We start from the raw sequence: 16,816 nt of genomic DNA, 5'->3' as shown, positions 1-16,816 counted from the left end.
TGATTGTCAAGCATAACACCACATGGCTATAACAACAACTTTGAAGAATCAGATCACTGCTGTCAATGATGTATTTCTGCTTTGCATATATAAATAGTGTGCACTTTAGCACGGCCAGTGTAATCATCAATTATTGATGATATATAATGTATGTGTGTAATAACCACACGTAACTACAACCAATAAATACGTTTTTCCAATTTCCAAATTTGCATTATAACATAATTTATATAAAATACAATAGATAAATATTGGGTATAAGACAAATGAGAACCAATTATCACCCCCAAAATAAGAGCATGGAGAGTATATGAAAGAGTACAGCTCTAACATTCATGAATTGATCTACGCCGGAGGATATGGACACATTCATTGGTAATGAACCTATATATATAAAATTAAAAAAAATGTGAATAATGATCAATAATATAAGAATTCTTTCTTCATAAGTACTTAATAATGTCAAAAAATTATATTTTAAAATTATTTTACTTACAATCTTGATCTGCCTAACCAATTCTCTGGTGAGCCAAATCATATACAATGCTCTTATCTCTAAGAGCAATATCTGTATAACAAGAGAAAGGAATATAATTAGTGTCAACCTAAATTATAATGCAAGAAATACAATTAGGGAATCAACAAAGAAAGCTCGCTAATTAATTAATTCTTCCTATTTAATTTTTGGATGAATTCACTAATTAATTCAATTTTGACTAAGGTCTTAACTCCAATGAACTATAATTGAAATTCATATGACCATTTCCTAATGCAAAATCTAACCATTTTTACTCATCTTAAACCTTTTTGTTTCAGGACCAAAATAACACCAATTTCAGTCCATTCTTACAATATAATATGGAGCAGTCCAACCCATATTACTAAAAAGCCCAGCAACAACAATACTTCTTCCGTTTCTATTTAGCTGTCACTATATAAGGTTTCACGTCCCTTAAAAAATTAGGTAAGTTTATCATCGTAGCCTAATTATTATGTATCAGTGATGATTAGCTCATTATTATTTAGCTTCTTATTAGTACATGGAACAAAGACTAGGATAACAAAAATTGATACACTTATAATTGTATTTGATTTCCTGTGTGTGTTCAAGAATTTGGATTTTAGGTGCTTAACTTCCTAGAATAGATCTAATATGATTGATATAAATTCATTCTTACTTTTGATTTTAGCTATGTTGAATTAATGGTTATGTTCTTCTTCCTTTACTAATCTTTATTATTTTCATGTGTGAACCTCCTCGGTTGGAGTCCTCCTTTGCATTTATGTTGGGTCAAGCCCAAGGTCCTTGTTGAGTCAGCCCCATCAGTGTGTTCGTGTGTGCAGGTCAAAAGAAAGACGATATACGTGAAATGGAAGCTGAAATAGAGGTCTCGGAAGGCAAAAACACAGGTGCAAAAGAGCTTATATACAGCCGGTATACATGTGGTATACATCTAATATAAGGATGAAAATTCGGTCAAAGGCCCAACGATTCACTGATTCAACATTTCAAGTAACGGACTTTTTTTAAGTATTTTTTTTAAAATTGTTTTACTTACAACATTTGTGATTTTTCTAAATGATCATAAAATCATGACATAACAAACAACTTTGTTTATCACAGCTAACAAGAAGTAATATTGTTTTTGTTTTAATCAACAACTAGAAAATTAGAAGACTAAATTAAGCAATGAAATACGAAAAATAATTATTATTTAGAAACTGACCTCCCAAAATTGTCAGGCTCAGAGCTTTTTTTATCAAGAGAACGCACCACTGAGAAGTATTTTTCTGTTAAAACACATATAACAAAGCAACTTATCTTTGTAGTTACATAAAAAAGTGACATGGTTAATATAACCTCTACATAAAAGAATTCAAATTATAAATACAGATTTGAATACTTACAAAAGCGCCTGTAAAACTGAGGTAATCTGTTGGTCTTAACTCCATGGATACACCACCAGCAAAATTTAGTGTAACTCGAGGAAAGATCTCTGTTACATTATTTGGGGAGCTGTTCAAGTCACCAAAGAAATCAATTAGGTACTTAATAATTTGAATTAAATATTCACTTATCGAAATATAAAACATTAACCTGGAAGATATTAGATAGCATGGAGTCATTCCTGACATGATTGACTCGACAGAAGATGAAATAGCAACATTTATCTGTAAATAAATAAGTTAAAAAGAACAGTTGAGAGAATTAGTAAATTCAATGGTTAGTAAATAAGGAATTTTTTTTGTTGATAATTTCTGAAAATTTTCATGCGAAAATCTGCAAATTCCTTAATTCTATATTATTTACATGCAGATATGATTTTTTCAAGTAAATCTGCAAACCTTGATGTCATTAAACCCCAATATTTTTAGGAAATTAATTGAGAAAAATATTATTCAAGTATCATCTTCATAGGTTATTTCGTAGCTAATCAATAAAAATATAAAATCTTTATTTCTTATGTAAATTCACATGGAATTCCCAAGTAACAATGCATGCAGGTTTACCTCGAAATTAATTTTTGAAGCTTTACTTGAGAATTTTATTACCTAGACAATTATTTGGGGATTTTGTTGCTGTAATTTTATTCAAAGATTATTTCTTGAAAATTTGCCAAGGAAATTACTTAGGGACTTTAGTACTACAATTTTTTTTTAATAACAAAAATTTGGCCAACGCCCAAATCCTCAGCGGCAGCAGCCTGGGCCCTGCAGTGTTCAAATTTGGGCCAAAGCCCAGATTTCTATTTCTATTTTCATTTCATCTTTATATTTGCTACATTAAACTGTTTATCAAGTTTATTGCTCCTATAATTATTTTTAAAAAAATAAATAAATAAAAATGGTTCTTTAATTCTATTTTCAAATACCATCCTACTTAACTTCTAATCAAGCCTTATCATTCTTACAAATTTATTGGAAATTTACGATAGGAATTCTCAACCTATTTCTATAGCAAAAATCCTCAAGAAAAGTCTCTTTTTTTCACGGAATTTCTATCAAAAGTTTCTTGCGAATATTTCTTCAGGGAAAATGAAATATTCGCAGGTAATTTCCGTGTAGTTTACCTGAGGGAATTTAATTTGCCAGGTAATTATGACTACCTACGTATATTTTCTTCATCAAATTTTGTTTTTCAAAAATATTTCTTAGAAAACTAATTTGCATTTTCTTAGTAGTGCATCATAGCATGGAAATATATTTATTTTAGAATGAATAAAATGTGAGGAAGAATACTTACCGCACTAATAACAGAGTCGTAGGCCTCTGCGACAAGATAAGTCAGAGTGGTTCCAGAATCAAAAATAGTTCCTCGATCTTCTGAGGTTGCAAATATTGCTGGATCTATATGCAAAAGTTTTCCATTCACAGCTATGCTCTGCAAATCCACATTGTAATGCTCCCTGCAAGAGTAGACAAATTAGATTCTATTTTACATTTGAAAATATATATATATATATATATATATAAAATTATAAGTACGTTGATGGAACTAGCGGAGTATAGACCATGCTCGGATTCTGAATTTCACCGAGAACTAGAATACCTCCTCCTGCATTGTCGCTCTCTCCTTTCAAGCAATGCGAGAATACTTTGCCAGAAATTCCACGTGAAGAAAGCTGAGATATTATTGAAAGACTACGTCGATCAAACCCGAGAATTCCATCAATTGCGTTGTCTGACAGGACCAGACTACCAAGTTGAGTGGTACTGCACCTGTTTTTATTTCGAATCAACATAATTAGCATCCTACTGCATCTGATTGATTGCGAGAAATGCATGTTCACTGCTTTGATTCTTTTAACATTACTTTATATTGTATCTTAAGTTTTATTTGAAGTCTTCTTCCTTCCTCAGAATTGTTAAAAATTAGTTTTCAACTCTTTTTTTAACACTCTTGATGCATAGAATAAGTTCCAAGTATGTGTAAATAATTAATTCCTTTATTTATGTAATGTTTAGTTTTATCATATAATAACATAACATAGATTATGGATGAGTCCTAAAATTAATAACAGAAATTGGGCCAACGCCCAAATCCTCAGCAGCAGCAGCCTGGGCCCTGGACTGTTCAAATTTGGGCTAGAAGCCCAGATTTCTATTACTGTTTCACTTCCTTATCCGCTATATTGAAATTGTTTATCAAGTTTATTGTTCGTATAATTATTTTTTAAAATATTTGCTCATTTAATTATTTACTAAACCGTTTAAATTAGATAAATCTAAGCTCAATAGAGTAATTTTGGAAATATTGCACATCTCTTCATAGTTACTGAGTAGTTTAAATCTACATTTAGTATTATTTATCTCATAAGCTTAACTTGTTTGAAAATTTTAAAGATGGTTATTTTATTTTGAAATAAAATGAATGGACAAGTCCCAACATAATTGAGAATTTTATTCAATCTAATAAAGTTTTTTTTAATCAAATAGCTTAAAGAACCGATCCGACACACGACCCCGATACTTGATCCGGGACCTAACCCTTACTCACGACATGAGACCTGCATTCAAACTAGAATCCGACCCTGACCATGACCTGAATGGGGACATGATCCCAAAACATAAATTATATTACATGTGATTGTGTATACTTTTTCGTTTGTAAAGTGAATTTGGATGCTATCAACAATAGATAATATGAATTTTTTGTACATTTTTAATGTATATATTGTATATAAGAAAAAGAAGGCATTGATAGGAACGTAATTTGAACTTTAAAAACTATATAGATCAAACTAAAAAAATCTTATCTTTCCTTTTTTTTTTCTTTTAAACTTGTTCCCCCTTGCATATCAGTTATCATGTTTCTGTTTTACATGTCCTTAAAAATTAAATTATAAATAAAAAATATTTATTTACTAGTTTACCCTAATCCTATAGATCTAAATTATTTTGTTAGTTAATTGTATAGTTTGTTTAATTTTTTCGAAAGATGGAATATCTATAGTTCTAGGCTTCTTCTAGCTTCATGTTCCCTCTTTCTGAAGGATGTCATTTTTATTTTTATGTTGTAACGAAAGTTATGACCAAGTCCCCCCTATACAGTACTTTCTTTCAAATTTATATGATATCCTAAAATGACTTGAGAAAAATTCACCAAAAAAAAACTACTTACCCAAAAATGATTGGTGCTGAAGAGCTAGAGGTTGACGAAGTGCTTAAAAATGTGTCCAGATGCCAAACATCGGACACAAGATAGCCTATTGTACTACTTCCGTCCATGTAACTCAGGGTAAAACCACATCGGTTTGTCCTAGTACATTCGCACCCACGGGTTGAACAAGAAATGGAAGTGGCAGTTGTTGAGTTGCCACTATCATAAAAGTTCAGCTTGACCTGCAAGAACATAATAATGACGTTAAATTTTTTTTATAAAAAAAACTAACTTCTATTTCATAATTAGTACATGAAACTAACAAAATAAAAGAGAATGAGTTTTCTTTTTACCCCAAGTTCACTGGTCCGAGGACAAGTGTCACAAGAACTGCATGCAATCCATGAGATCTCACTCCCGGTATCAATCAATAGATTATATTCTCTGGGAGGTGATCCCACTTTCACTTTTGTATAATATATGCTAGAATTGTATAAAAACATGAAAAAAAGTCAGTAAAATACAATGGTCAATAACATTGGTTGTAAGACATTAAAAATGAAAAAAATAATAATAAAAGTCATTGTATTATATTAAAAATGAAAAAACTCTCACTGTAAAGTTAAATTATCAAAATATTTCTTAAATTTGTCCGGAGCTAAAAGGGCAAGAAAATTTATCGAAAAATTCAAAAAGGCAATAAAATTCAGTTAAGAACCAAAAGGGCAACATTTTAACGCCCAAATTAACGCCGTTGGAATTAGGCTGTAACATCTCGCAACTAGAAAGAAGTTTAAAATCTGGAAATAGTTATTTTTGGAAAGTATAAGGAAATCTGGAAAATTGTAAGTAAGTTAAAGTTGAGTTTTTGGTCAACTTCAAGCAACCATAACTACTAGCTCAGAATGATTTAGGTGTAGTTTCAGATATAGTTGGAAAGCTCTTGGATCTATCTTTCCAACGCCGCCAAGTTTGCCCGATTCCAAGTTCGTATGGGTGAGTTATGCCCTTTGGAAGTTGGGCTGTTGGATTAAGGAAATGTCAAATCCAGAATTTTATGGGGTATTTTAGTCTTTTCATTGCCCTATTATTTTAATCCATTTTTAGGAGTTTAATATGGGTCAAATCAAATTTTTGTCAGTTTAAGAATTTGAGATTTCACGCTAGGGCTAAGGAGAAAGGAGAAGAGAAAAGAAGAAGAAGAAAAAAGGGCAAATTTATCAAGATCGATCAAGGAACTTGGTGTTTCGCCAAGGATTTGCTTCTACCAGGTATGTGAGGCTCGCATAACGTTGGGATCGTTCTCCGACGTGCCAAGCATATTAATTTCAGTTTGGATTCGTCCTAAAAGTGTTTGAATGTTGATGAACTTGATGCTTATTCTTGAATTCATATATTGTTCTTGAATTTGCTTGAGTTGGGAAGTTTCTGAGTTTGTTACGTCACATTATAGAGTCGTTTTGAGTTAGGTTCTTAGGTACATTTGCTGGGTATCTATATCTAAAAGTGATTTAAGAAAAATAACCGATTTTGAGTGAATTGGGGCTGGAAAACGAAGAAGACTGACGAAATTAAGGGGTGGCAACGCAGCGCGCCTAGTGCCCAGATTTGAATTTTCAGCTTCACGTCGCGAAGCTGACACGAGGTGTTCTGCCTCAAAAAGACGTTTTCAAAACCAAGATTTAATTATGCCTCCGCGTCACAAATCCACCTTCAAATATTGATTTTCGATCTTTTCTCATGTTTAGCTATCTAGAATCATTCCTAAACAACATGAGATCTTTCCAAACCCAAATCTTAATCCTTGAATCCATAATTCAATTCAAGGATTAGTTAAGAGTCAAGTCAAGAGCAGTTAAGGTCAAAGTCAAGAGTCAAGTTAATATAAGTTCTTAAAGTTTTCAAAAGTCTTTCACAAATGTTTTAACTTTGTTTTAAGATTTAAGTTTTGAGTTCAGTAAAGATGTAAAGTTGAAGATCTTCTCTTCAAAGAAGTATATGGGGGCTATGTATTCCCAAAGAGATTTAAAAATGTTTTCACATTTTAATAAGAACGATAACTGAGATTTCCAAAGAGCCTTCGAGCTAGTTTTCAGAAAAGAGTAATAGCTTTCTAAATGAAGCAAGAAGGGAAATTGAGATTTCCAAGATAGCCTTTGAGCTAAGCTTTTGAGCACTAATCTCAAATCACATAAGAAGTATGTTTTTAAAACATAAGAGCCAGCATATTTTGGGAGTAGTATTGAACACCGAAATGGGGAAGAGCATGAGTTCAGATAACTCACGTCACCATAAAACCATGTAGCCACCATGGGTAGAAAATGGTCATACTTTTTAGATGAATCCTTTACGCAATAGACTAGTGGATCCATTAGGCAGTTCAGGTCCTATACCTTTGGCCGGGTATAGGATGCGCTGGCAGCGTGAGGTAGATCGTTGTATCATCACTATAGCTCTTATGTGATGGTTATCGATTAGAGAAACTCCTACAAATGTTATTGTATTCATCTTAGTTTATGTTTATATTTCTCTGTTTTGGGTTCTCTATTTCTTAATGTCCCAAGTAGCTTTATTATGCTTAAAGATTGGTATTTCGGCTTTCCAATATAGAATACAGTTTATGTGTTTGATTGTCCTCTGATTTCGCCTTGGATTTTATTTAGTTATCTAGCTTAGTTCAAACCCATATTCATATTTGATTTGTCTTATGAGTTATGGTTTAAATCTACTCGAAGTGCTACTCTTATATACTAATTCATGTTTAATTTGAAGTGTTACCCTAAAATCTTAAGAAGCCTGCTTACACTTCTATTTAAAGTTCAAAAGCTTGAAATATGATATTTATCTCCCTTTTTTATATGGAGTCTGAAGCCAAAAGGGTAATTTTTTTCTTCAAAAAACATAAACGCATATCAAATGTTTATTAAACCAAAAAGGCAAAATCGCTGCCCCAATATCCTTCGCACATATTTAACTCCGTCGATTCCGCTAAAAATAATTCAATTAAAATCGCTACCCCAACGACGATTTTGTCGAATTTGTTTTTTTTTTTCTAAATTAAAATCGCTGCTCCCGCAGCGTATTTATATAAATTTTTTTTTTATCAAAAGTTGAAATCGTAGCAGCGATTTTATCAAAAAAAAATTTAAAATTGATTTCTTAAAAATAATAATTATTTCGTGTGGTTAATTACATTGGTTAAAAAAAAACAATTTGTGTGGTTAAATATTAAAAATGACAAAGTAAAACCCAAACACCCAATCAATTCTTAGCAAATTACAAAATCACACTGCCACACGAAACAATCAATATTAGTATATGATTAACCACCGACAATGTAATTAGAAAGTAGACCAATTTTTACTTGAACATTATTTAGCATTATCAAAAAGAATTTTTGATTTTAGAAAGTAGACCAATGTAATTAACCACACTAAATTATTAGTATTTTTTAAAAAAAAATCGATAAAAACGTTGTTGGAGCAGCGATTTCAACAAGTTCGATATAAACGATGTTGGACCAGCGATTTAATTAAAAATATTGTTTTGCAAAAAACTGTTGTTGGGGTAGTGATTTTAATTTTTTTTAACAGAGTAGACAAAGTTAATTGTGTGTGAAGGGTATCGCTCCCTCATGAGTGATTTTACCCTTTTGGTTTTAAAAAATATTGATATGTCGTTTATGTTTTTTGAAGAAAAAAAATTGTCCTTTTGACTCCGGACTCTTTTTATATGCCCCGGAGTTATTTGGCAAAAACTTAGGCTAAATATAATTCTAAAACTCAGTGCTTCTCGCTTAGTCATGAGTTATGCTCTTATGTTGTCTTAAATGTGGGTTATTTAATCATAATATATATCTTAATGCACTAGCTCTCTTTGGCAAATAATAATAATGTTGTAGTTATATACTAATACGGTCTTTTCGTTTTCTTATGCATGATTTGTTCCTTGAATGAGTCCAATTGGACTCATGTTCCCCTGCATCTTCATGTTGGGACGGAACCCAATAAATCCTCTTTCATCGAGTCAGCCTCATCACTCATCAAAAGGAAAGGAAACTAATGAACAGGTCTTGGAAACAAATATATGTCTTGGACACTAATATACGAGAAAAGTAGGTTATATACAAATGTATACATTAATGTCAAAAATGACTTAAAATTGGCCCAATGTTTCTGGAGAGTAAGATGGTTTTTTTTTCCGGCTCTTCTGACTATGCTTTCCGTGGTAGCTAGGCAAAGTCCAGGTTATATCAAAGCAGACTACTTTCTGATGGTTTAGTATGGGCTTTACGAAAAGGCGTAACTGCTCTTGTCGGAAGGGCAACAGCAATTTAGCCCAAAAGGCCCAAAATCATTTTCTCTCTCTTGATTATTGAATTGTAATTATTTATTTTTGTTTTGATTAATACTAACTTTGAATGTTTAGATTAACTTAATTAAATCCCATAAACACAAATCATCTTTTGATGAATTTTTTCATTTAACCTATATTTGCTACTATCCTCATATTTCTACATACTCCTAAATTCCTTCCTTCCAATTCTCATTTTTCATCTTTCACATTAATTGAAATAAATGTGAACTCTTCTCCCATTTTCTCCTTTGTCTTAGCACTTATTCATATAATTTGTAGTAATGCGTTCATGAAACAACATAAAGAAATAGTACTTCGGTAGTAACTAATTTAAAAAGAAGTTAATTGTAGTAGTTAAGATAAATACCCGATATTATTGAGGTCGAACGAGCTGTTGAGTGGAAAATTGACGAGTCCACTAGTGGTTGTTCGCAGAATCCGAGCATGTCTAGCCCGGTCTCTAGCCACTAATGTGTCAATCGTCGTGGCATGATTCTCTGGCAGGAGTCTCTCCAGGTGGAGTACTCCCGCAATACCTGAAAGCAAATTTTAAAAAATATACATTATAAAAGTTAAAAAAGTATTTATGGCAGGCAAGACAAGATCACTCTATAACCCTAATTACAATAACTAAATATTACTACAAAATTATATATATAAATCTATATATAATATAAAGCTGGATGTTAGAATAGTGATGTGGCATGCTTCATAGGCCAGGAAAGATATTTATCATTTTTTTTGAATTTTTTCCTTCATTTTTCTAATTTTCCTCTTTCTTATTGATTAATTTAATATAATTTATTTGTTGTATACATTAATTACACATCACCATTTTTTAGCGGTATCTAAAAATCTGAAAAGTCTCCTCTTATCTTTCCTCAACTTTTATGGTTTTTACTTTTTAAAAATAATACAGTAATTATTTATGTAATATATGATAAGACCAAAAGCCATCTCATTTATTTTACATTTTTTATTCATTTTTTTCCATAACTTGTATCTCTTCATCTTCGTAACTTCTACTCTTAATAAATATATTCATAGCTCACATTAAATCATTTTAATTATAAAAAAGGTTACCTTCTCTAATCTTCTTTGTGGCTATTCAATTTGTATGGAATGGGCATTGATAAGGGAAAATGAGTTTTCTTCTATAATTAATGTACTAATTAATTTTATTTGTTTTTGCAGCATCCTCTATTTTTTGTCCTGCATCGTCCCAGTTACTCTGTTGGTCAAGGTTTTCACTGTAACTTGTGGATAGGAGACTATTCCGTAAGCAAATCTTTATGTAATCTGAAGTATATTGATCCAGAGGTGAATTTGACATTTTCTTTCTAGACGCTTTTCAAATTTTAATTGTTGTTTGATGTAATATAGCAGTTTTTTCTGCATGCTTTTAAATTATTGTTTGATGTAAAAGGAGACAACAAAAAATTATCTTGTCTAGAAATTTGAGGATGGCAACTTTTTTGTAAAGAGATATTGCAATTTAAATGTATAATCAGTAACATGCAATTGATTTGTGTGTGTTTTATTGTGAAATGACTACGTTTTCCTTTCATCTATTTTAGTTTTTGTTTTCATTCCACACCACCCTATTCTCCAATTCTGTTTTCTTCCTTTTCTCTACTATAAACTCCTTCATTATTTGACAAAACAATTTGAAGGTCGAAATCTCATTCATTTAGTCTCTTAGCAAGTAGCATGTTTATATTAAAATTAGATGTGTATTTATGATTTCTAAATATTGGATCCACTTCGATCAAAACATGAATTGACAATAGTGAACAAAGGAATCGTGATGATGAAATCCTATTTTAATTGTCAAAAATATGATCACATCACATATAATTTCTTGCTACTACTGGAAAATATATGGAGCTGATTTTATCACTACTTTAATATATTTTCTTTTTCACTTGAATTGATTATTTATTATTGTTCTACAATTTATGCATAATTATATTGTTATATGTCATTTCTTTTGTTAAAACATTAAGCTACATGTAATTGGGAGGGGGAAGGGGTAATATTTATTGTATACATAAGAGTAGTGAAGGTAGTTTGCTATGCCAAAGGTCGCCTACTAATATTTTCAAGATTTGTAAAGAGAGATCATAAAGTAATTCTTTTATGTTTCTGTATAATGAGTTACAATCGTATTTCCTCATCTTTTAAATTGCGTATTTTAATTTGAGATTAGATATACATAGCATTTAGTTTGTGACAATTATAGCTTATAAAAAATATATTGATCATATTATTGTCGTCACAAAGAGATACTTAAGCAAATACTTAGTATTAAAGCAGTTTATATTTTGATGCAATATATTGACGATATTACAAGAATAGCTCATTTTGTATGCTGATGATTTTTTTTCTATTATTTGTTAATTCTAAGTAAAATTTTGACTTTTCATAAGTAAAATAACATGTATAGCGATGTTTTTCTTTTAACATTTTTGTTATAGACTCATAGTGTTGACGTGTTTATGTCTTTCTACTTTCACTAAAAGTATTTGCGGTGTTTTGATTTTTTTACTCTTACTTTAATTTCTTTGAATATTTAAGATTTGTAAAATATCTACAGATTAAATTTATAAATATTTTGTTTGTTTTATCTAATGAAAGAAAAAAAATTAAAATACCTTAAATTTCATAAAATATTTTTTTGATTACTTTCAAATTTGAATTCTCAACAGAAATTAAATCTTAAATTTAATAAGATTTTGTGACCGCGCGAAGCGCGGACAAGTTCACTAGTATATATATAAAGGAGAATGTTAGACTTGATGATATGACATGCCTCTAAGGGATAGAAACCTATTTATCTATTTTGTGGTTTTTTTGGCCCTTTTTCCTCATTTTAAAAGACAAAATATTACAAAATATTAAAGTATAATGTCGAATTCTCTCCTTATTAAAGAATAACATAAGTATGTATTAATGTCGCACAAAAATTCCCGCCAGAAAAAATTATCCCTTCGGCTTCCCCATAAATCATAAATTCATAATCAACATTTATTATATTTATTAGGCGAAATGGTCTAATAGATCCATGTACTTGTATGAGTTTGTATTGTGAACCCTTTTACTTAATTCTTTATCAATTGAACCCTTAAACTTAATAAATCACAATTTATCAAACCCTCTGACCATTGACTAATCTTATGTGGCATCAAAATAGTTGAGTTGGCAAAAGTGCGTGAATTCACTCTCGTTAAGGCGAGTGACTATCCTATTTAAGTTAAAAAATATTTAAAAAATAGAAAAATAAAACAATAAAATAATGAAACTTTTTTAAAAAATTATAGTAACTAAAAAATGCTTTCTTCCTCGGCCAATCGGCCCACCTCCATTTTTAGCCATCTCCATGTCTGTCCGGTCCATTTTTCTTTGTTCTTCCCGCTTTTGTGAGTGAGCAGCGGTGGTCGTGCTCGACCGAGACCACTAATTCGCAATGGAGTGAGAGAGACGACGCAGGTCAGTGGAAGAAGAACGAAGCGGTGAGGGTGGGATCTGGTCACGACAGCGAAGAGGTTTTTCGGTCAGATCTGATGGCCATGGTACGATGGAGATGATACGGGTGAGGAAGAGAGTACATGTGGTCGCCGGCAAGAGCTGCGACGATGACTGAGATGAAGACGGCGGCGAAGGCTTTAGATTTTGAGGGTTTCAAGGTAGGAATGGGGAGATAAAGTATGGAGTTTCAAACAATAAAGAATAAATTAAAAAAATATTATTTCATATTTTATTATATAATTTTGGTTAATAGTTTTAAAAAATAGTTAATAACGATAATTATGACATGTCATTAATTTAGATGACGTGGATTTGATATATCATTTATTTAAAGGCGAGTGAACTACACACCTGATAAGAGGGTTTAAAAATCTTCTTTTGATGGAGTGTAAGGGTTCAGTTGATAAAAGATTAAATAGAAGGGTCCATAATACAAATGCGTACAAGTATAAGGGTCCGTTAGACCATTTCGCCTAATTATTAATGTTATTAGTATTCATTAGTGTTGCACGTATTTTTTTATTATATTCCAGAAAATTCATTTCGATAATCCCCTTTTCCTTCCCAATAATTAGTAGTAGTTATTAATAGGTTTTAAATGTTACATCTCTTCACATTGTGGCAGTCAATAAAATGATAGAAGTTTAGAAACAAAGCTCCAACAACTTCTTCACTATGCTAGATGAAAAACTCATGATGCTATATTTTATTAGGTAATATTAATTATTATTCTTATTAAGAAAAATATGTCAACTGGCGACAACAATTATTCAAAGTATAAAGGAGATATTAAATCAAGGGTCATCAATACATGAATGAGTTCTGACTACAACAACTTTTTTCTCATTTTTTTTACCATTCTCCTAATCTTCTAAATATGTTTTTATTATTAAAACCAAAAAAATAATCAAAAATCACTACTTAAAATACTTCTCCTCAATATACGTTACTCATTTGTTTTAATTACTCATTGTTAACTACCACTTACTGTATTTAAGTCTCTTTAATTTGTTACGTTATCATTTTAATTTAAAAGTCTAAATTTAACTAAATAATTTGTCAATTAATTAGGGAAAGACAATTACTATAGAAGACAAGGAAAGATGAAAGAGGTTAGATTTCAAATAGGTGATGAAAATATTTTTACAAAATTTTTCTTTTTGATTATTTAAAAATAGAGCGCAATCTTTAACTAGCAACAAGAACTAGGGGAACAAGAAAATAATGAAATGAAATAGAATAAATAAATAAATATAGGAAGGATTGAAGGAACTAATGGTCCCAAAAAAAAGAGGAAATAGAATAAGCGGGTAAGAAAACGGAGATAAGAAGAGAATGATAAAAAAAAATCGAATTTCTAACTTATCTTTCTGCAAATTATTTTTCTTTCACAAACAAATTACCTCACGAATTTTAAACATATCAATTGAGACACATTCAATTTGACCGCCACACTTTTTTGCTATTTAAAATGAAATTTCAAAGTCAGATTAATGATAAACAAATTTCCATATTAACTTTACTTATGAGCAAAATATATTATAAATAACAATTTGTACTATTTTTATTATTAATATATAATATATAATACAAAAAATCATACCTGAAGAATAGTATTCTTCTGACGTCTTGACTAATTCATTAAGTTTCTGCACATGTGAGAAAAATAAAATTAATTATTTAATTTAGTTAAGATTAAGAAGCTTATTAATTAATTATATTAATTCGTCATATTTAATTATTAGACTTATTTTCCAATTTAATCAATTTCACTAAGTTCTGAATTTCAATTGGGTACGATTTCAACAAATATAGTCAAATCCTCAATTCAAAACCTAACCCTTTGATTATAAATCTAACCATTCCCTTCAACTCTCTTTCAGCCTAATTTTGGGCCTTTTACAGCCCCAACCGACCCAATTCTCAGCAACACCAAAACCCAAGCCCACCAACAATACAAGGACCAACAACGTACAACGATACAACGATGACAATGGAGCGGAGCCGGCTGGAAACCTGCATGAACCCGCAAAGACTTTACCCCGTTCCGCCCCGCCCCGCATAACACATATTTTTATTCTTGTCCCGTCCCACATGAATCCGTTTCGCTTAACTCTATCCCACAGAAGTCATAATATTTTAATTCAAAGAAATAGTTATCAATCGTTACAACTAACATTCAAAGAATATTATATACTTGAAAGTTAAGTTACAAAATTTAATGAACTAAACTGAACTAAGAATTGTGTACTAATTTCATTAACAGCTAGTTTAATTACTTGAACCTATTATTGCTAGTTTCATTAACTGAACTAAGCTTTAATTCCTCTTCCATCTTTGTCTTTCTTTTTATACGTAGATTTTATTATTGTGTATTAATTTAATTATATATATAAAAGCCATTAATATTTGTTGAATTTGGCAAGTAGTTTAATCCTTTCCATGGTTTAAAATTAGAAGAATCTAAGAATAGTTTTTAATTGTCTTACCACATCAGAAGAATTCGAGAGTTGGTTGTACGACGCCAGCAGAAATAGCATCCAGATTATGTGTTTTTCCATAACGATTGAACTGCAATTTTTTTATAAATTAAAATGATGGATCAAAATCAATTTCATCTTAAAATATATTAAAATAACAATCTTCAAATAGTATTGTGAAATGATATTTAAAAATGTATCTAACGAAACCCTAAAGCACCTGTCTCCTATAAACTTGGCAAAAATACAAAAAAAGAATCACTAGTGGTCCACATCCCAAAGTAGAAAAAAAGGATTTAATATGCTCTTTTGTTTTTTTTAAAAGTGAGGTTGAAGGTTAGTTAGAACTAGTATTTAAAGTTATTGTGTGTCTTTTTATTGATATAATATATACTCTTTTCTTATAAAGTAAAAAAGGGTACGTGCATATTTTTTATGCAGCTTACGGTTAAATGATTCATTTGTAAATTAACTAGCTATTGCATGACGGTCAATCCTTTAAAAATAATGATTTTTCAAATTTCCATGAGCCATACTTCCATTTACTACCCACAATTTCTGTAGACTTGAGGCTTTTCTGAACTATTTCTAGGCATTTATTATAGGGTATTACAGATCAACGACAAGAATCATATTTAACTACTACTTATTATCACATTAATAAATATTGCCAATTCTAATTTAACCTTACACTATAACTTGTACTAGTGATTTCTTCCCGGGTTAAAATAATAAAAATAAAAATAATAAATAAGGTAAAAGGTTAGAAAATGAATGCAATTATATAGTATCAAATTGATGGCTAAAATTTCTTTGCTTAGTGGACTGAGGTCCTACGGTAGGTAACAACAGGCATAAGCAAGTTGATCGAAATCACTACTAGAAAAAGGTGAATTATATGGGGATTTTCCTATGAATTATATAGGAAAATCTGCATGCAATTTAGTTACCAAGGGATTTTCCTACAAAACAAAATTCAATGAAAATATCTTCGATCGTAGGTAATTATTACCTGCCGATTTAAATTTCCCTAAGATAATTACATGGGAATTTCGAATTCGCATGAAATTACTTGCAAATATTTCCGCAAGAAATATGAAAAAAGCTAATTTGCATTATATATTAGTTTAACATTCAAATATATTAATTGAAGAGAAAATCAAATAATTACCCTTGTTGCCGAATTCAAACAGTCTCTGTTGCCTATGACTTATAACGGGATCAAGGAACTGCTCTTCAGCCTATGTGGTACTTACATGGACTAAATGATTTGTCATTTTTCAAACTTTTTTACTCTTTCACTAAATTTTTTATTTAATTGGTTGAGATGATCAGTATGCATTAATAAATA

The 16,816-nt window shown here is 30.5% G+C and overlaps 1 protein-coding gene across 1 annotated transcript in view; it reads right to left on the bottom strand.

The window, feature by feature from the left end:
• Positions 1 to 509: 509 nt before the first annotated feature.
• The window catches only part of LOC102591554 (aspartic proteinase-like protein 2), a 23,179-nt gene continuing 6,872 nt past the window's right edge, over positions 510 to 16,816 (bottom strand). Inside the window, exons 2-10 of the mRNA XM_006367712.1 lie at positions 9,825 to 9,993; positions 5,455 to 5,584; positions 5,123 to 5,343; positions 3,487 to 3,720; positions 3,245 to 3,407; positions 2,099 to 2,172; positions 1,909 to 2,017; positions 1,728 to 1,791; positions 510 to 568 (exon numbers count right to left, since the gene is read on the bottom strand). Of these exons, the coding sequence (XP_006367774.1) occupies positions 510 to 568; positions 1,728 to 1,791; positions 1,909 to 2,017; positions 2,099 to 2,172; positions 3,245 to 3,407; positions 3,487 to 3,720; positions 5,123 to 5,343; positions 5,455 to 5,584; positions 9,825 to 9,993 (1,223 nt within the window). The remainder of the gene's footprint in view (positions 569 to 1,727; positions 1,792 to 1,908; positions 2,018 to 2,098; positions 2,173 to 3,244; positions 3,408 to 3,486; positions 3,721 to 5,122; positions 5,344 to 5,454; positions 5,585 to 9,824; positions 9,994 to 16,816) is intronic.

This window comes from Solanum tuberosum, unplaced genomic scaffold, assembly GCF_000226075.1.
Source record: "Solanum tuberosum cultivar DM 1-3 516 R44 unplaced genomic scaffold, SolTub_3.0 scf00896, whole genome shotgun sequence".
NCBI lineage: Eukaryota > Viridiplantae > Streptophyta > Magnoliopsida > Solanales > Solanaceae > Solanum > Solanum tuberosum.
This window is presented reverse-complemented; position numbering and strand designations above follow the sequence as displayed.